The sequence below is a fragment of the Protopterus annectens genome, chromosome 2.part2 (genome assembly GCF_019279795.1).
Source record: "Protopterus annectens isolate FY-2018-M chromosome 2.part2, PAN1.0, whole genome shotgun sequence".
Taxonomy (NCBI): domain Eukaryota; kingdom Metazoa; phylum Chordata; order Ceratodontiformes; family Protopteridae; genus Protopterus; species Protopterus annectens.
In genome coordinates, this window is record NC_056730.1 from 610,883,541 (window position 1) to 610,906,124 (window position 22,584).

The 22,584-nt window shown below is 39.2% G+C and overlaps 1 protein-coding gene across 2 annotated transcripts in view; it reads left to right on the plus strand.

Annotated features, from left to right (window-relative positions):
* Window positions 1-22,584, plus strand: part of LOC122795742 (matrix metalloproteinase-21-like) — a 602,767-nt gene that overhangs the window by 325,938 nt on the left and 254,245 nt on the right. For both annotated transcript variants that reach the window (XM_044064052.1, XM_044064053.1), the window contains one exon: window positions 20,649-20,790. In XM_044064052.1, the coding sequence (XP_043919987.1) occupies window positions 20,649-20,790 (142 nt within the window). The remainder of the gene's footprint in view (window positions 1-20,648; window positions 20,791-22,584) is intronic.

Sequence of the window (22,584 nt, forward strand, 5' to 3'; positions counted from 1 at the left end):
GTCCATCTGGTGAATCTGGGCATTTTGAGGCAATGTTACAATTGCCTCATGTACACAGACAACCCTCTCCTCCTTCCACCAAACACTAATACATGCGAAAGATGCAATTATACTGCCAAATTGGAGGCTAAGCTCGCTCAACCCAAGACTGGACCAGGCAGTCAAGAGGAAAAGGGAATTACTTGCATCACACCACCAGTCTCACATAGACCTATGAAACCAGCACTGGCAAAAAACACACATAAATACACGAAAACATACTCAGAGGCTCTAAATAAAAATCTGCAAAAGCAATAGAGACCTCCAAAGCAGACATCCAAGCAACCTCCACCCCCCAACACAAACCATGAAACACATACTTCACAAAACCAGTGTGCCACGCAATCACAGCCCTTAAGGCAAAATAACATACCCAACACACTAGTAATAGGTGACTCTATAGTCAGGCACACTGACGTCCCACTCACTACGCTGAAAAAGGAGAAGGTTACTGTTAGCTGCCTGTCATTTGGCAGTATCTGCCACACAACACAAGCACTCAGGTCACTCCAGAACAAGTACAAATATGACTCTGTCATTGTCCATGTTGGTGTGAATGACCTGAGCCATACCCCCTTGGACTACATGAAAAGAGACATGGAGGAGCTCTCTGATCAAGTAGCCCAGGCCGGTATGACCCTGACCCTGAGTAGCATCCTGCCCTCACCAAGAATGATACACAGTATAGAGAAAAAAATTATCAATTTCAACAATTGGCTAAGCTTCTGGTGTCATTTAAAGAGGATCCAGTGTCTGTCAGCCTGGGATGACATGCTCGACAAGCCACGCTGCTTTGCTAGAGACCACTTGCACATGTCACCCTTAGGCTTTCGAATACTGGCCAAAGCTCTTGCCACCCCCATAGTGCCTTTTTTAGGCAAAGCTCAAAAGACAAACCCCCCGCCGTAAATAGCACAAGTAACAGAAAACTGAGGGTAGTGCTACTCAATGCCAGAAGTCTAAACCTGAAAATGCACGCACTCGAAGCACTCCTCAGTATGGTGAAAATCGATATATGTGCAGTAACAGAAACCTGGTTTAAGGCTCCAGAGAGCCCCCCAGCACTACCAGGCTACAACTCATACCATACATTTCGGCCACAAAACCTGGACCGAAATACAAAAGGCAGGGGAGTATCCATATTGATCAAGCATACCCACACCTCCAGGTTAGTGGCACAGGACGATGTTTCAGAGATCATCCACGTGCAACTAACAATGGGCAAAACTGCTGTTCAAATTATAACTTGCTGCAGATCACCCACCATGTCCTAGGACCCCCACTTCACATTCCTGGAAACACTGGGAAACATAAAGGTCCTACCAAACACCCTGATATTGGGGGATTTCAATTACCCAAAAATTAACTGGGGGAACTACTCATGTACAAACTCCCTTGCCCAACATTTCCTAGAATTTATAAACTCAAACGCCCTGGATCAGCTGGACAACACCCCCACCAGAGATGACATATTGGACCTGGTCATCAACAACATGGGCGACCGGTGTTCCACACCGGAGGTCAACCCCTCACTGGTTAGATTTGACCATAAACTAATCACTCTGGATATCCAGATTCCACCACCACTCCCGGTCAAAGAAACCACCGTGAAAAACTTTTCAAAAGCAAACTTCATGTTACTTAAGACCGAGGTGGGAAGTTTCAAAGCCCCCATGCTAAAGGATAACGCTGTCCAAGCTGCAAAATCCTTTACTAATGCACTCTACGGGCACCTACAAGAATGCATGGATCGTGCTATCCCAAACAAAACCAAGACTCACTCCTCCAAGAAAAGAAAACCAGTCTGGTGGACACCTGCCATAAACAAGCTGTACAATAGAAGGAGGAAACTAGTACAGAAATGAGTAAAATCCCAAGAAGAGAAGACATCCCTGATCAGTATCAGCAAGAAACTACGTTCCCTCATCAAATCATCCAAGGCTAGCTTCGAAAGAAAAATTGCCATGGACTCCAAAGATAACTACAAGGCATTATTTAGCTATATCAAGAATCTAAGTGGCAATTCTCAGATCTGCTCGGAGTTGGTGCCGAATGACACAAAATACACTGAACCGACCGATATAGCCAACATCCTTTCAGACAGGTTCAGTGCAAACATCACCCCCCTCTCACCCCCAAAAGGGCCCATAACTATACCAGAAGAATGTAGTGGCCTTGAAATCACAGACACTCAGGTTAAAACAGCCCTCTCCAAAGCCAAAAACACAGCATCAATGGGACCGAACGGTGTCCCAGGCTGCGTAGTACACGAGCTCAAAGATGAAATAACCCTCACCTAAACACCCTGTTTAAATTCAGCCTCTCCACAGGCTACATGCCCACAGAGTGATGCACAGCATCACTTATTCTGCTCCACAAAGGTGGAGCCACAACGGACCCTGGGAACTATCACCCTATAAGCCTGACTAGCTTGGTCTGCAAAGCTATGGAGCACAATATATTGGATCTCATTAACAGAGACATTGGGAACCTCCAAACACTGGACCCTACCCAGTTCGGCTTTGGTAAGGGCAGATCATGCCTCCTAAACCTGGTGGACTTCTTTAAGACAGTTACCAAGGCTATAGATGAGGGAAAGGTGGTCCACACAGCCTACCTAGACCTCACAAAAGCCTTCGACACCATTCCCTACTCAGGTATGATAGACAAGCTCACCAGCCTGAACATAAACCCCTACGTCACGAGATGGGTTGCCAGCTGGCTCACAGACAGAACCCACATGGTAAGAGTTGCGGGAGCTAGGTCTGACTCTAAACCATTTACAAATGGTGTTCCCCAGGGCTCAGTCCTAGGACCCTTCCTGTTCAGCATATACTTCTCAGAGGTACAGGCAAGAACAGGAGGACTATGGCTGACCAAGTTCACAGACGACTGCAAACTAGGGGCTATAATTGACTCTCCGGCTGACACAGACATCCTCTAAAAGGGTCTCACTGAGACAGATACCTGGTGTCAAAACCATGGCCTCAAGCTAAATACCAAAAAGTACATAGTCATCCTTTTTGAAAAAAAACAAAATACCCCCAAACTACCACATAAGTGGTAGCCCCCTAAATACGGAAGACGTAATAAGGGATCTGGGGACCTAAGTAGACAGTAACCTCTCCTTTGATAATCACATTGCCAAAGTGGTTAGAAAATCCTTCTATGTGGCCCACCTAATCACAAAAGGGTTTGCATCCAGATAAAAAGAGGTCATTGGGCCCCTCTACTCATCACTCATCAGACCCATCATAGAGTACAATTCCCCATTTGGGATGTACCTTACAAGACACCTGCAACAACTAGAAAGACCACAGAAGTACCTCACTGAGGATCACTGGCCTCAAACAGATGCCTTATGCAGCTCGACTGAAGAAACTCCAGCTGTACTCAGTTGCATACCGCCTACTCAGAGGTGATCTCTGCCTGACATACAAGGCCATGTCCAACCCAGAATTGATAGACATGCTCCACCTAAAGAAAAACATATCCCCTCGAGCCACATGCTCCAGGGATCTAAAACTCACCACAACAATAAATAGGATGTGCTGGAGGGATAGATTCCTGTCCCAGAGACTTCCCATGCTCTGGAACAAGATTCCAATCTACATTAGGCAGAGGTCTTCGCTAACCCTCTTCAAGAAAAACCTTGACGAGTGGATGGGAAACAGAAATTTTACCCCAGGGATCACTTCAATGGCTCTGCTGGACAGAGGCACAGGGAACTAATCTAAGGGGGCTATGAAAGCCAACACATTCCAGCTAGGCTTATAAATGCCTCCTGGCAGATAGCCTAGTACCTACCTATGAAACTATGAACCTACATACATACATATATATATATATATATATATATATATATATATATATATATATATATACACAGTGGATATAAAAAAGTGCACACACCCCTGTTAAAATGCCATTTTGTTGTGATATAAAAAAATGAGACCACAATAAATCATTTCAAAACTTTTCCCACCTTTTAATGTGGCCTATAGCTTGTACAATTTAATTGAAAAATAAACAAATCTGTTAGGGGAAAAAATATGAAAAATAAAAAACATACAATAAACTGGTTGCATACGTGTGCATACCCTTAAACTAATACTTTGTTGAAGCACCTTTTGATTTAATTACAACAGTCAGTCTTCTTGAGTACATACCTGCCATCAATTAAAGAGACTCTGATTAACCCCAAATAAAGTTCAGCTGTCCTAGAAGGATTTTCCCGACATTTATACACCAAAAGGCATGGTTCGCAAATAGCTTACAAGGCATCAAAGGGATCTCATTGTTGAACGTTATCAGTCAGGAGAAGGGTACAAAAAACATTCCATAGCATTATATATACCATGGAACACAGTGGATACAGTCATCAAAAAGTGGACAAAATATGGGACAACAGTGACGTTGCAAAGAACTGGATGACCCTCTAAAATTGATAAAAAGTCAAGATGAAAACTGGTCAGGGAGGCTGCCAAGAGACCTACAGCAAGACTACAGCTTCAGGAGCTACAGGAATTTCTGCCAAGTACGGGTTGTGTGTTACATGTGACAACAATCTCCCATATTCTCCACATATCTGGACTATGAGGTAGGGTTACAAGACGGAAGCCTTTCCTTACACAGAAAAACATTCAGGCTCAGCTAAAATTTGCAAAACAATACATCAAGTCTCCAAAAAGAATGTGGGAAAATGTGTTATGGTATAATTAGACCAAGGTTGAACTTTTTGGCCACAATTCCAAAAGGTACATTGGGTGCAAAAACAGCACTTTGCATCACCAAAAGGACACCATCCCCGTGGTGAAGCATGGTGGTGGCAGTATCATGCTTTGGGGTTGCTTTTCTTCAGCTCGAACTAAGGCTTTAGTCAAGGTAGTGGGAATTATGAACAGTTCCAAATACCAATCACTTTTGGCCCAAAACCTTCAGGCATCTGCTAGAAAGCTGAAAATGAAGAGGAATTTCACCTTTCAACACGGCAATGACCCCAAGCATACATTCATATCAACAAAAGAATGGCTTCACCAGATGAAAATTAAAGTTTTGGAATGGTCCAGCCAGAGCCCAGATCTAAATCCAACAGAAAGTCTGTGGGTTGACCTGAAGAGGGCTGTGCACAAGAGATGCCCTTGCAATCTGACAGATTTGGAGTGCATTTGCAAGGAAGAGTGGACAAATATTGCCAAGTCAAGATGTGCCGTGCTCATAGACTCCTACCCAAGAAGACTGTATGTTGTAATTAAATCAAAAGGCGCTTCAACAAAGTATTAGTTTAAGGGTGTGCACACTTATGCAACCAGCTTATTGTACTTTTTTTTATTTTTTTATATTTTTCCCCTAACAGATTTGTTTCTTTTCAATTGAATTGTACAGGTTATAGGACAAATTAAAGGTGGGAAAAGTTTTGAAATTATTTATTGTGGTCCCATTTTTTTATACCACAAAAACCTGGCATTTTAACAGGGGTGTGTACACCTTTTATATCCACTGTATATATGTATGTATATATATATATATATATATATATATATATATATATATATATATATATATATATATATATATATAGATATGTGTGTGTGTGTGTGTGTCTGGGTGTGTGAGTGTGTGTGTGTGTGTGTGTGTGTGTGTGTGTGTGTGTGTGTGTGTGTGTGTGTGTGTGTATATATATATATATATATATATATATATATATATATATATATATATCTGGGGGTCCCCTTTAGAAACCCAAAAACCCTCTTAACTGAAACACAAAAGACTCAGATGAAAATCCCGACATCCAGGAAGACCGACCATCTGGAACATTGACAAATTACTAATGGTAAGTGACCATTTGGCCAGCATGCTGACCTTTGCCCCTTACCTCTGCAGTAATGCGATCTCGAAGTTGGCATATTTACTTAGGGGGGTGATTGGGGTGCAGCCCCCCACATAGGAAGAGTGGGGGCTGCACATGGTTGGGTGTTTTTATGCTTCGGTGTTAGTGTGTTTGCAGGTTGGGCGATTGGTTACTTACCACTAGTATTTTGTTGGTGTTGCAAGCGGTCAGTCTTCCTGGATGTTGGGTTTTTCATCCCAGTCTTTTGGATTTTATATACATATATATATATATATATATATATATATATATATATATATATATATATATATGTATAAAGTTGCCCTTTATAATCGCAAACTAGTGAAATCTCGAATTTCAGTATTTCGCGACCATAAAGGCGAATTTTTAAAATGTCGAAAGTGCATAATTGCGAATTCGAATATTTTGAATTTGTGATTATGGCTTTACGTTACTTGACGTGCTGTGTTTGGTTTGGATGTTGTTCAGCATAGTGTATGGATTTACGTGGAATCTAAGGTAAGTGAGTGTTTTGTAAGGGTTTTTGAGTGGGAGATTGTAAGTTGTATGTGTGGGTTAAGGTAGGAAGGTGAACGTATGAGTGTGTAATTGTTGGATGTGTTGGTGTTTGTCTATGTGTGATGTGTGTGTGTGTGTGTGTGTGTGTGTGTGTGTGTGTGTGTGTGTGTGTGTGTGTGTGTGCGAGGGACTGTGGAATGTCGGCTGTGATTGTTCAGTTTGTGCGATCTTGCAGTTAGTGTATATAAGTAGGGGGGGTGTAAGTATGTGAAAGTGTGGTGTTTTGTTTTGTGTGTTTATTTGTTTTGTAGTGTGGGTGTTGTGGTTTATGTGTGGTGTGGTGTATGCTGTGTGTTTGGGATTTGTAGTTTCGGGATTGTGAAGGTTCGGTATTTACAGGTTCCTCCTTTATGGTCACGAAATACTGAACTTCATATGTATATATATATATATATATATATATATATATATATATATATATATATATATATATATATGTATATATATATAGATATATATATATATATATATATATATATATATATATATATATATATATACACACTGACACACACACACACACACACACACACACACACACATATATATATATATATATATATATATATATATATATATACATACATATATATATATATATATATATTTCACTTACCCCCATTTCGTCGACAGTGATATATGGCCCATTCCCCACTGTAAAGCGACCCTGGAGTTAGAATAGATAGTAAGGGGGTTGTGGGGGGCACACACCCCCACAATGGGGGGTTTGGGGGACAAAGCCCCCACATACTGGGGTTCTATAATTTTTTTTTGGAAATAGTTATTCGTTGCACTTGAAAGAATACATCTGTATATTGTCAAACGTTTATGATATGTGGGGGGCTGTGGCCCCCACACCCCCCTTACTATCTATTCTAACTCCAGGGTCCCTCTACATTGGGGAATGGGTCCTATATCTTTGTCGACGAAATGAAGTGTCAGTGAAATGAAGTTTCAATGAATGGGGCCTGCTGACTTGGTTGTCAGTGAAATGAACTGTCGGTGAAATTAAGGTGACCCGTATATATATATACATATATATATATATATATATCTATATATATATATCTATATATATATATCTATATATATATATCTATATATATATATATATATATCTTGATATATATATATATATATATATATATATATATATATATATATATATATATATATATATATATATATATATATATATATATATATATATATGTATATATAGTGTAAGTCCGAGATATAGCTAGGGTGGTAAGAAGGGGGCAGCTGCTCTGAGTAGGTGATAGGGGGCCCAATTGAGAGACACCAGTTAGTAGTGCGTTACCATCTTTCATTTCCATACCGGCATTTTTGAACGCTAGTATGGAAGTAATAGCAGTAACATTTTTGTGATCAAGACTGAACCACTTCAGCCCTTTTTGTGTTGTATAAGTTAGAGCAAGGAATTTGGTACACTTTTAAAAGTAGAAAGTACTTTTTTTAAATTTGGTCCTGAAGTATAGGACTTTTTTTGCACCTGAACCTAGAATTGAAGGGTGTAGGCATGGACCTGGCCAGCTCCTTAAGTCAGGAGCACCAGATTGGGGAATGAATTCTTTTTTGCTTCTCAGTTTAGAATTAAGCAATGGCAGATTGGGAAATGTCACTGAGCCTGAGATGTGTCAACTATGGTTCTGGTAGACATCTCTTGTAAATACTGCTGTACCTCCACTCGTAGACTAACACTTCTTGACTCTACTGTCCACAACTAACATTGTTTACCTATAACTTTCTACTTACTAGTCTGCCTCCTAATTGGTACATTACCCTAATGCAACCTGAATAATGTGTCTAACTTTCGCATGAATAACTCATGCATAACCATGTTTATAGCTGTTTCACTGCAAATTATTGCATATAATGTGATTCATTTCAATATAATATTGTGATTGCATTAGCATGAAAGTATATATGCCTTTGTGTATTGTGAGCAATGCAATAAGCTGTGAGTATAATTTTAACTGTCCAGATTTTCTCAGAATATCCAGATTTTTTCCTCATAATGTTGGTGTGTTCTTCATTAAATTTATTTTCAGGCAAATCAATGAAGATTGAAGTCCCCAGATAACACTCATAATGGAAAAACATTCTGAGCCTGACTTCATATCTTTCAGATAATACATAATACCTCAAAACCTACTATTCTGACAACTTTCATAAGTGTATAGGAGCAATATTTAGAATCTGTCCCTATTTTTGAACCTTTCTCCCCCCATTATTTTTGGCCTTGTTCATATATCTTGCACTGAGAGGTTGAGAGGCAAGGCTGTGAGTATAATTTTCTAATGCTGCACTGTCAATGTTGAAATTAACATTTAACTTACATGTCATAATCTGCTTTGTATACTGTGCTAAAAAGGAGTTCTACACCCTGTCAGATTTCCCAGATCAGTAAATGAAAATAAAATAAACAAATAAATAAACAATGTGCTGATCTTGCTGCTGTAATATACATAACTAGTTTCTAATTGCAGTTAGTCCTACTAGTAATGGTCAGATGGTTGTTTATTTATTGACATTTGTTTACCGGGAAAGTCCAACTTGGCACTTTGTGCCCTTTTACGTTGAAGGCTCAGGGAGAAAACCTCAGAGGTAACAAGTTTATTGCAATCAATATTTACAATAACAAATTTCATAGATTCATAAGTGTTTAATAGGCTAACGATGACAAGGGCCTTTTTAAGCCTAGCCATGCACCCCAAATCTCTGACAAGTTGTGATACCGTCAATAAGTGTAAGCAGGGATTTGGGAGATGAACCATTTACAGGTTACTTGTGTCCATTAAAGACATTGGTGCCAAACCAGGGATGAATTTCCGGTTTCCCATCCAATTGTCCAAGTTGCACTTGAATTGGGTTAGGGAGGAACTCTGCTTCACATGGATGGGGAGCCTGTTCCATAAATGGGGTAATCTCTGGGATATACACCTATCTCTCTAGCAGGTCCTGTTTATATCACAGGCAAGGTTTAAGTCTTTAGAATGGGAATTTTGGTGATATTTGTTTTGTGGATACGCAGGAGGTCCATCAGAGTGGGGTCTGACAATGCCATGTATGCCAGGCATAGATCTCCCCTCAAAAGCTTGTAGGAGACAGAATACAAGGATAGGGCCTTGAGGCAATCATGTATTCTTTTAGTGAGGAAACTCTGTGGACGTTCCAGTTGTTGGATATGCCTGGTTAGTACTCAATGATAGGTATGATGAATGCCGAATACAGTGGAACAATGACTTCCTTGGACTTAGATGCCATACCTTTGTTTATAAGTTGTGGAATATAGAATGATTTCCTCACCACCATAGACACATGATGGTCAAAGGCTAAATTACTATATGTGTGTGTCTCTAAGTCCTTGACTGCTGGGTTATCTCTAAGGGGCGTGTTATCAATATGATAGTTACCAGGGATGGATGACTTTTCAAAGGATACTATTATGCATTTCTTGGCATTTAGTTTTAGTCATTGATTCTGACACCAGTTGTTTGCCTATGTCAGCCCCTCCTGGAGAACATTTGTGTTAGTGTGAGACTCAAAGACAACTCCTAATTTACAGTCATCTGCAAATTTAGTCAGCCAGAACCCACTGACATTGGCCTTGACTTCTGAGAAGTAAATGTCGAAAAGGAGCAGTCCAAAGCTGATCCCTGAGGGATTCCTCTTATGACTGGCCTCTTTGTAGAGATGGACTCCCCAATTCTAACTTCCAGGGTCCTGTCTCTGAGCCAGTTGGCTCTCCACTGGGTGGCTTATGGGTTTGTACCTAATCTCTTGAGTTTGTCAATAATACCCAAGTAGGGTATTGTGTCAAATGCCTTGGCCAGGTCAAGGTAGGCAGTGTGAGCAATTCTGCCCTCATCCATTGCTTTGGTGACCTTCTCAAAGAAGTCCACCAGCTTGAGTAGGCATGATCTGCCCTTGACGAAATCAAAATGGGTTGGGTCCAGTGTCTGGAGGTTTACTATATCTCTGTTGATCATCTCCATGATAATTCTTTCCATGACTTTGCATATAAGACTAGTGAGACTTATGGGTCTGTAGTTTTCAGGGTCTGTAGATGGCCCACCTTTGTGCAGAGGGATGATAGTTGCCTCTTTCCATTCATGAGGCATGAAACCTGTTTGGAGGCTGCAGTTAAATAGTAATTCCAGAGGCCCTAATAGGTCATGTTTCATGCTATTTAGAAGGCATTCTAAGATATTGTCTGGGCCTATTGATGCAGTGTTCTTGATCTTAGAGAGAGCATTAAGGACCCTAATATAACTCCCCCTAGTGACAGCAGGGGGAGTTATATTTGATGATATTTCCTGAGGGAAGAGTGAAGGGGAGAGAGGGGTAAATTTAGTGCTGAATTTATTAGCCAAGAGATTTGCTATGTCTTCCGGCTCAGTACAGGTGTCTTCATTTACAATGAGCTCTGCACACAATTGTGTATTGTCTTTGAGGTTGTGGACATAGCTAAAGAATGCTTTGTGGTTGTCCTTGACCTGTGAGGTCAAACTTCCCTCAAATTTGACTTTGGTAGACTTTATTTGTCCTCTGAGTTGTTTGTTTAGTTTGATGGGAGTGTTTTTATCCTGCTGGGTGCTGCACCTCCAAATTTTTGCCATGATTTCCTTCCTCCTGTTATACATCCTGTTGATTTTGTGATTTCACCAGGGTGGCTTGTTTTTTGAGTTTGTTCTGTATTTCTTCCTGGTGGGTACAGCTGCCTCTATGCAGCTATTAACATACTTGTACAGACTTTCTGTGAGCAGTTCTGCATAGGCAGCAGTGTTCTCAGAGTTTATGGGGGCTTGAAATTTCGCCAGGTTCTCACTTAATAGCAGGAAGTTAGCCTTAGAATAGTTCCTGAATATTCCAGGTTTAGCTGGAGGTCCAGGTTTTGTTTTATTTTACTTCACAGGAGACCATTTTGTTGTCTGACATTACCAGGGAAGGCATTACAGTAGGGGTGTGCAGCACTGTCTCATATTAGTGAGGACCACATCCAGTATGGTTGCACCCCTAGTTGGTGTATTAACTATCTGGTCTAGGAAGTTTGTGCTTACAAAATCCAGGAATCTCTGTGCATGTACGTTTGGTGTCATATAGGATTCCCACTTAATAGTGGGGTAATTAAAGTCACCCATGAATATGGTATTGGGTTGGATGGTTAGTGTTTCTAATAAGTTTAAATACATGATATTGGTTTCTTGGGTCATAGAGGGGACCTATAGCTTGCAAGGAAGTGGTATTGGATTTTTCTTATGATGATCTGAACATGGGGCAGCTCAAGTGCATTGTTCTGTTTGACCAGCCTTGAAGTATATTTATCTTTGATGTAAACAGAGACACTTCCACCTTTTGTCACAGCGTGTGAAGTAGCTGGCCGTGGTGTGCTCTCTGTGGCTTTAAACCATGTCTCATTGACCGAATAGGCATCAGCATTCTCTAGGGGAAAAGAGAGCTTCTAGGGAGTGGAGTTTTTTATTCAAACTCCATATCATTGAGCAGTAATGCCTTTAGATTTTCTTGGTTTTGATTTGCTGTGTCGGAAGTACTTTCAGTTTGGCATTGCTTAAAAAAGACAGTATGGAGGAAGACAGTGTTTTAGCTAATATTCAAAAGCCTAGAGGAGAGAGGTGCAGACCATCCCTGGCAAAGCAGCATGGTCTGTTGACTATCTCCTTCCATGCTGACAGATATTGCACCCCCTTAGAATGACACCAGAAACTAAGCCAATTATTAACGTCAATCATCTTTTATTCATATTGTGGCATCATCCTTGGAGAAGGTAAAATGCTGCTCAATGCTAGGCTCATACCAGCTTGAGACACATATTCCAAGAGCTTCATGATGTTTCTCTTCATATAGTCTAGGGAGGTACATCTCATGTCATTTACTCCGGCATGGACTATGACTGAGTTATATTGGTAATTGTGGTCCACTGACTTGAATGCCTGTGTAATGTGGCAGATCCTAGCCCCTGATAAGCAACTGACCATGACTTTTTCTTTGCTCAGCCTGGTGAGAGGGACATCAGTGTGCCTCATGATGGAGTCTCCAGTGACTAGAATGTTGGATTGTGTGGTGGCTTGCCTTATGGGCTTATAGGTAGAGGCTCCATGAGATGTAGCTGTATGTGTTGATGTGGGTGTTGTTTTGAAAGAGTGCATTTGGGGCTACCGAGGGTATTTGTTATGTGTACTTCATCTAGGATGTCTTTGTGGTTTAGGAAGTTTACAATTAAGTGCCTCAGCATATGTGGGTCAATATGTCTGCTTTGAATTGTGCATGATGGGTGCAACATGTGTACTACTGACAACCTTATTGACATTAGGAGTACTTTTAAGTGAGAGCTTTGCCTCCAGTGACATTGTGTAAATACATCTCTCACATACCATATCAGCTTGTTTGAGAATTAACTGGTTGTCAGTAAACATGAGGCAATTTCTACATTGCCTCGGGATGGCCATATCCACAAAGACAGTAACAGAGGCAGTAGGAAAGTTGATATCCATGGCAACAGACCCTTTTTAATTGATTAGACAGTTGGTGTGAGAATATCAATCACTGTCAGGAGTATCTGGTTTGCAACTATGGGGACAGTGCTTGCCACTGCAAACTAATTGTCCTGTGTGCAACTAGGCAATGGAGAAATTTCAGTTGTGCTTTTTTAAGAAAACTGTCACTCATGGTGTCTGAGTCTATACAAAGCACTGTCAAACACTTGAGAGGAAACTATTACATAGACCCTGAAAATGTAAAGATGAAGTATTTAGGCGGATATTCTGAAGTTAGAAACAAATCAAGCAGTACTTACTGAAAACAAAGAGTTAACTTGTCAAGAATGATGAAAAGAAGGGAGTCGCATGAATGGCTACTGCCTGGCTACTACTAATGCTGGTCTCAGCACAGCTTCACTCTGTTGGGATACAATGCTCCTTCTGCTTCTTCTCTCACCAGAAGCAAAATGTTAGCACCAATCCCAAGATGAGAAGCAGGCCACAGCCTGTTTGGTGATCCACAGCCTTATCCCAGATGATGCAAGGGTCTGTAGGCTTGTAGCCTTTTCCTGGTAAATGCCTTGAATAGCAACCAGACCAATCAGGAACGTTAAGCACAGATAATCACTCTCCAACCAGGAACAGTCAGGATTCAATGCACTCTGCAGCTTCTTTCACCAGGACCAGAATATAAGCACAGATTCCAAGCTGTCACCTATAAAGCAGCTATTAGGCATTCTGGTGATCTGCATTCTCCAGGAAATAATGTCCCTGTACTCCTTCTCTCACCAGGAGAAAACAGATGCACTAATTCCAAGAAGACTACTGAGAGGCAGAATGCGGGTGTGGGCAGTCCAGTAACTGGTGGTCTTGAAGAAGATGTTTAAAGGTAAGATGAAGAAAATGGTTTATCCTAAACACTGCAGTGTACACTAAGCAGTTAGATATGAAAATATGTAACTTAAGTTTTAGCTGTCTAAGAGGAGAGCCACTGTTTTTAAAATAGCAAGATAGATTGGAAGGGGGTGGGCACTTTTATATTCTGATGCTGTAGAATACAGTGGGATGGCCAGTAAATGTAAATAGTTGAAGGGGTGGGATTTCACAAAATAATAGTTTTGTGTTTACTCACACCAGCCAGTGAATGAGAGCGGGAAGGAGATATATGGTCAAACTATCATAAGGGTCAGGCAACTAGAATGACAGTGATGTTTAAGAACACATCAGTAACAGGGTGAAAGTGTGGGAGAAAATTCTGTCTGACTCACAAGAGACACAGCAATGGTCTCTTTTCAAGTTTTAACATGCAATTGGAAGCAGAATACAAGAAAAACAGTGTAAAGAAAACAAATCACAGTATACAAAATAGAAAAAGACAAAGTAATGTAAAGTACAAGAAATCAAAAGCAAACTAACCTTTCCCTCACAGCAAGCTGTGGCAGAGTGTGGGTGAGCTTTTCCAGCAAAAACTGATTCAGTGAATGTTTAACAAAGTAATCAGAATAATAAAACTTGTACTGATATCCACAAATATTCTGCTAAGAATTTACAGATTGAAGAGTGGTGTATAAGACAGGCAGGAGTAATTTAAGACATGCAGTAGACTGAGCTGTTCGGGGGAATAAGCAAGTTTAATTCTTTATAGAGAAGTAGTGATGGAATGGTAATTTGGTTGTGAATATTAGAAGTAGATATAGTAGTTTAATTAATAAAAATATACTTTCATGCTAATACAATTACAATATCATATTGAAATGAATCATATTATATGCAATCATCTGTGGTGAAACAGCTGTAAACATGGTTATGCATGAGTTATTAATGAGGAAGTTCCACACGTTATTCAGTTGCATTAGGGTAATGTACCAATTAGGAGGTAGAGTAGTAAGCAGAAAGTTATAGGTAAACAATGTTAGTTGTGGATAGTAGAGTCAAGAAGTGTTAGTTGAGCAGTGGAGGTACAGCAGTTTTTACAAGTGACTTTTTCTGCCTCCTGTCTTTGTCCCTGCTCCTCATCTTAGACATAGGTGAAATGTAGGGGGTGCTATCTGAAGAGGGAGGATGTCAGGCTTGTTAGGTGGAAAATCTTTAGTAAGGGCTGTATTGCTTTCTATACAATGTACGCTAAATTGAGCAGCTATCTCAGAAGGAGTGTTATTTGAGGCAGGATTAGTGGCAGTTCCAGGAAGGAATATATTATTAATGATCATTAGGTAAGCCAAACATTCAAAGAAACAACACTGCTCTTCCAGCTTTCAACCAAAGCAAAGGTCGACCAAACACACGGCACCTATAAATATACATATGTGCATATATATATGTGCACATATGTGTGTGTGTGTGTATATATATATATATATATATATATATATATATATATATATATGGGTCCACTACAGAATCTCGAAAGCTCATAATACCGAAGCCCATAATCCTGAGACCAAAATCCCGAAAATTCAAAATCCCGAAAGCCCAAAATCCTGAAACTCAAAATCTTGAAAACACAAAATGGACATACGGACGTCATTGTGGCTTTGCTATTGTTAGCCCTGTGGTGTTAGGTCATGCGTTGGGTTCAGGTAAGTGTGCGGTTGGTTTTATGTTAGGGTTAGGGGCGGTTTAAGTGAGTTAGGGTTAGAAGCAGGTTAGGCATGTATGCAATAGTGACAAATATTGGGGTTGGGGCGGTTTAAGTGAGTTAGGGTTAGGCGTGGGTCAGGTGAGTGTGCGATAGTGATGGACCTTAGGGTTAGGGTTAGGGTCAGGGTCAGTTGGTAGATATTAGTGTCTTTATATTGACATATTAGCATTATTTGTGTTTTCAGGATTTTGAGTTTCAGGATTTTGGGCTTCGGGATTTTGAATTTTCGGATTTTGGTCTCAGGATTATGGGCTTCGGTATTATGAGCTTTCGAGATTCTGTAGTGGACCCATATATATATATATATATATATATATATATATATATATATATATATATATATATATATACACATACATACACACATGCGTATAGTTATATACAGAAATATAGCTGTATACTTCTCTCTCTCTCTCTCTCTATATATATATATATATATATATATATATATATATATATATATACGCGATTAAAGTTGATATTAACTTTGTTAGGTATAAATATGACTATGGTCGTATTTTTACCAGCATTGATGCTCTACTGTCCAAACTTAATGTTAACAAGGGCAAAAAGTTAACAAGAGACAGGTTGGCTTACCAGACGCACTGTGCGTACCCGAATCTGGCAAAAAAGGTTACTAGACAAAATATCTATGCAGAAAGGGATGACCCAGCACATAATAGATGTGATAACGAAATGCTGGAAGAGCCCCTCTGTGATGAGGACATCACAGACACTAATAGTCCGGCTAGTCCTGTGCAAGGGCCTAGAAGAAGCAATAGGCTTAAAAACCAAAATAAAGCACACAACTACAATAATCAACAGAGGCCTTTTTTAGGGAAGAAGGGCAACCGGAACCAGAGGTACAAGAGGTGGAATTAATGGATGAAATTTCACCCCACACAGTCTGCCTTTCTGGTGACGACAACCTTCCTCATGTCATTTCCAATCTTAAAGGCGACTTCCACATTTACAATTTCTCTAATACTTTGATTGACCAAGAACTGGTTGAACTTCTGGCAAAAGGGTTAAATTTTGTACCCGACCACCAATTTAAATTAGCTAAAACACTGGTGGATCTTAAATTCTATGTGCGGAAATTAAACTTGAAAGTTTTTTTCAATAGTGAATCTTCTGCACTGGACAACAAATTGAAGTTAACTAGTTTATTCAACCCTCCTTTACACCCTGGTCTTCACATCTTTGAAAGCGCCTGTGAACTTGACCTGAGACACTTATTTTTCCACAACCGCAACTTAAGATCAACAAGGAATATATCCCAGGATCAAGTCGCAAGCTTGAACAATCTCTGCGATAAAGCTGTCCGAGTCATTAAACCAGATAAGGGAGGTGGTCTAGTTATCTTCGACAAGGAAGACTACACCAGGAGAATGCTGAGGGTACTCGATTCCCCTGCCTATGCTACTTCATCCTTGAACGAGCTGTCCACTGCATATAAAAGAATTAGAAGGTATTTTAGGGATCTTTTCCTGGAAGGCAGAATTGACATTGATACTTACAATTTTGTTGACATCACCATGCCTAAAGTACCAGTCATGTTTGGGATCCCCAAAATCCACAAGAGCCTTTCTGATCCACCTATGCGGGCACTAGTTGATGGAAGAAGTTCTATCACGCACCCCTGTGCCCGTATCATTGATAACATCATTGGTAGATATTTGAAATCTATCCCGCAGATTTGTAAAGACTCTTGGGCGTTCCTCAACTTGATTAATGATGTGCAATTCAACGCTGATCTTAATTTCCTGACTACAGACGTGGTGGATTTGTACACCTCCATCCCTCACATAGAAGTGGTTGAATGGATTGAACTCATGCTTCGGGAACTTGGGGCTCCCAGTAATGACATTCATATTGTCACGGTCTTGCTTGACATTGTCTTATCCTCTAATTTCTTCATTTTCAAACAATCAATACTTCTTGCAAAAGAAAGGAATTGCAATGGGTTCCCCGTGTGGCAGTTGTGTTGCAAATCTATTTGTAGCCTACTGGGAGAAATTTTTCCCATTTAATTCTCCTATTTTTCTCAGTTGTTCAAAAATCTACACACGATTCTTGGACGACATTTTCATCCTTTTTGAAGGAGGTGAAGAGGAAGCTCTGGAACTCATTTCATACATGAATTCCACAACTGAATTTTTAAGATTCACACACCATTTCTCTTCCTCTGTCATCGACTATTTGGATGTACAACTGGTAAAGGACAATTTCAACAACAATTTTTGTTCTTCCATTTTTAGGAAAACCACCTACTGCAATTCCTTCTTGCATTTTTCAAGTTGTCACCCCTGGAAACAGAAGAGGTCGATTGTGAAGGGACAACTAGTGAGGGCAGCCCGTATGTGCAGCACCGATGAAGCCTTCAAAAAAGAATGTGCCTTACTTAAAGACTTCTTCTTAAACAGAGGATACCCGGTAGACTTGGTCATTGATTTGACTGTGGAAGTCTCCTCTAAACGTTTGGAGGGTTTTCTCACACCTCTTCTCTCCTCTAGATCTCCCCCCTCACCAAGTGGAAGACCATTAGACACATTGGATCCATTGCTTTTGGATCCATCTTGTGGGCAGGATACTATTGTTGTGGACATCAAAAAGGACCCTGACTTCTCGGCCAGTTTCATTACTGCCTTCAACACAAACTCAAGGCATATTTGCTCCATCATGAGGAAGAACTGTTTTTTTATCATGAATTCGGGGCTACACGATAGGTTAGGTTTATCTCCTATCTTCACTTACAGGAGGGGTAATAATCTTAAATATATTTTACAGAGAAATACGAAATGTGAACACTTGACGAGAATAAAGGGCACATCTACTTGTGGGTGCTGCAAATGGTGCAGATACCTGCGAGTAGGTAACTCTTTCATCACTGGGGAGAGGAAATATTTCATCAATCACAAAATTAATTGTAAAACGAAGGCCATAGTATACGTAGCATTTTGCCAATGCTGCGCAGCTTTCTATGTTAGTAAAACGGATAGACGCTTCTGTGACCGTATATACCAACACATCTACGCTATCAACAATAAGAAAAGCGACAACGCGTTGTCAAAACATATTCTTAACAACAGCGGCCACAGCTTCCTGTTCATGGGCATTGATCATATCAGCATGGATATCAGAGGTGGCCCACAATCTCTCATTGTCGAGACTCGTGAGCTCGAATGGCAACTCAACTGGACGCCTTTTTCATTTCCTGGGCTAAACGAAAACTGTAACATTGCTGCAATTCTTAAATATAAGAGCTACCTTAGATAGTACTTTTTTACTCTTGGTGGCGTACCAACCTATCCCATTGGTCAATTCCAAGGACAGTGAATAATGTTGCATATAATGCTTTGCTAGGGTTAAGCCCATTCAGTGTTCTATTCCATCTATAGTTTAAAGCAATAGCAACCTCAACATATTGATTTTCCTTTGATATGTAGCTTTTTTTATATTGCTTGCTCCTGTTAGGTGACCCGATGCAGTAGTATATTTAGTTGCTCTTGTCTATTGATATTCACTATATACAGCTTTTTAGCTTCACACTTCATTATAGAATGTTTTAATTTTTGTATATAAGTTTCACAGGGCATACTATGTATTTGTATTTACCCACTCTCCTTGTTATTGTTGCCCTTTTAAGTTTCATCGTTGCCCCTTTAAGCAACCTTGTGGCGCTTGTGGTGATGTCGTCAACAAGCGCCAGTTACTTTGTTTTAAATGCATTAGGTTTTAATCCTTTCAACTGCTGATGAAGCTTCTGGCTTTCTGGAAGCGAAAACGCTGTTTTGGTCTTTAAATAAATTGCGTTTCTTTTCTTTTACATCGTTCTGGCTGCAGTGGTGTTCCGTTTGTGTTTTCAGTGAGTTTCCTTGTTTTTTATTCAACTCGTGTATATATATATATATATATATATATATATATATATATATATATATATATATATATATATATATATATATATATATATATATATATATATATATATATATGGGTCTACTTTGGAAGCTCGAAGTTTCAAAACTTTGAACTTCATATGGTCAAGACCATAAGACTGAAGTTCTGAAACTTCGAACGGTTTAAATGGAGATTGCTGTTCAGTGTGGAATGGGAAATTTACCATACTCTTCATTGTAAGTGTGATCTCAGAGTTGGTATATTTAGTTAGCAGGGGATGTGGGGGTGCAAGGAGGGCTTGCCCCCTGCATAAATGTAAAAAATTTTTTTTTTTTAATTGAAGTTTTCGACCATATGAAGTTTGAAGCTTTGAAAGTTCAAGCTTCCAGAGTAGATCCAGTTTTATATATATATATATATATATATATATATATATATATATAATATTAATTTATATGTATTTATATATATATATATATTTATATATATATATATATATATATATATATATATTTATATTTATATATATATATATATATATATATATATATATATTTATATATATATATATATATATTTAAATATTTATATATATATATATATATATATATATGGTGTATAAACTACACCTGCTTATTTATTCCAACACAATATATGGGTGAGGATCAGAGATCCAGGATGGTGAATCATAGTGTTGTTTCCTATCATTGCGTCTATTTTCTTGTACCCTTTGGCACATGGATTATTGTTGTGGAATTCAGGGAGCGTATATAGCACTCACAGTACATATCTGTATACACATTCTGTGTGTGCCGTTATTGCTGAGAAAGGCTGATAGTTTCTGTTCCTGTTACCAGGGTGCCAGTGGCAGACCTAACCAGATCCAGTGGAAACTAGAGCTTGTATCAGCTGACTGTCTTTTTCCTAAACAGCTGTCTTACGTAAATCTAAATTGCAACTTGCTCAGGAACACTAGCAGCATAGATGGATGACTAGCCTGTGTATGCAAGCTGGCCAGCTGATCTTTTCATATGTATGTTTTTAGAAGTCATCACACGCATCAGCTGGAGTTGAAAATAGATGAAAATATATTTTCTTTCTCTCCATTTAGGTGGCTCTTCATGAGATAGGCCATGTCCTTGGACTAACTCATTCCTCACGTAAAACCTCCATAATGCAGCCAAACTACATCACACAGAACACTAGAGTACAGCTGGACATGCTGGACAGAAAGGCACTGCAGCAGATCTATGGTAAGTGGAAAAGGCCTTCCCTTCATTACCTGCAGTCGTATACTCTTATGTGTCATTTTTGTATAACTTTTCTGTAGAAATGTATTTTTTTTACAACTTTTCTGTAGCTTGTTTTTTTTTCCATTTACTTTGTGTTTGCACTGTTTCTTAGACCTTCAGCAGGCCTTGAAATTATACTCCATATCAGGTGTGCTAATTCTTCTTTATAGGGTGTATTGCAGTATTTGTAAATTACTCTGCAAACAACTTATGCATAATTAGCTTTTCTCATTTCTTTTCAAGTAAGCATGCAGTACACTATGCAGCATTTTGTACCACTCCAGATTAAAAAATAAAAACAGTAAAAATACACATAACTGAACTGCAGACTATATTAGCTGGGATTCATAGACGATTAGCTCATAATGCAGACGTAGGTATCATCATGTGAAGTTTGTGGGGATTCAAACCAGAAGATATTAGCTGAGAAGATGATTAGCTCATAGTGCAGATGTAGGTATCATCATGTGAAGTTTGTGGTGATGCAAAGACAATATATAATGCATGTCTTTTAAGATAGGTGCCACCCTGTGAAGCAAAGTCACGTGCTTGTCTGTGAATCCCAGCCATAGTGTAGCTATCCAAAACAGGGTCTCTGCATACTGCTGTAGGGAACATCACTGCAGCACCAAAGCTTCATAGTCACACCTGTTAGCACACTGATTTTGTTGCCATGCCTATTTTTGCAGAAAGACACAAGAGCATAGCTCTTATCAGGAAAAAATCTCAACAGAATCAGGGACAAATCCAGGAATAATCAAGGACAATCATGGACACTTAAAATATTAGCACTATGAACTTGAGACAGTGACACAGTAAAATAACATGAATTAATATACATTTTCTAAATTAAATAAGTCTGTAACTCTAATTACTGTCATTGTATATTAAGTGTAGTCACCAACTTTTCTCTGACAGTCACTAGTTTTAACAGATATTAAGAGGGACAGACCTAAAATTTGAGTTAAAATCAGGAACATCCCTGAAAATCAAGGACAGTTGAGAGGCATGCATGAGAAGAATCAGGGCTACAATTCACTTAAAGCAATTGCAAAAGAACAAATAAAATGTATTACTATTTAGTTGGCTTAATAGCTTTTTCTTACAAATCATGAGTAATTTTCAGCAGAGTGCAGGAAAGTACAGCTGTGAATAGTTTATCTAACAAATTCCATTGTAACAATATTTTTCCTAACACTATAGAAATATGTAAGATGATATATTATGGCAGAAAGTAAGTACTTAGAGGACCTCTGTGAACAAGACCACTGAATGCAACCTAAAAAGATTTAAAAGGAGAATGCATAGATGCTTTATAGTATGGAATGTGGAGCTTGTTAATTTACAGTCAGACCACAGAATGGAGATGGCATACCATTAATAGTAAAAGAAATGTTAAAAAAATATTTGTTACCCTAATTTGGATTCTCATAACTGGTTGTTATTGCCATGTAAATATATGATGGAACAAATGTTAGAAAAACAGGCTCTGTTAAAGAAACTTTATCATGGTTTCCATTGATTTACCAGTAGCATATTTACTACTTGAGGTAGCAATGAAGTCTGGTTTAATCAACCGATAGTACAATGTCAGAAAATACATATTATCCATAAAATGTAACTGAATGCAAAGGAGATGTGATTTTTATGTAAAAAAGAACCAAATATATGTAATATGAATAGTTAATTTGGATTTACCACTGGCTGTGTTTGCATGGTGTACTTCAGGCCAGGTTGTGATCGTCTGATCCACTA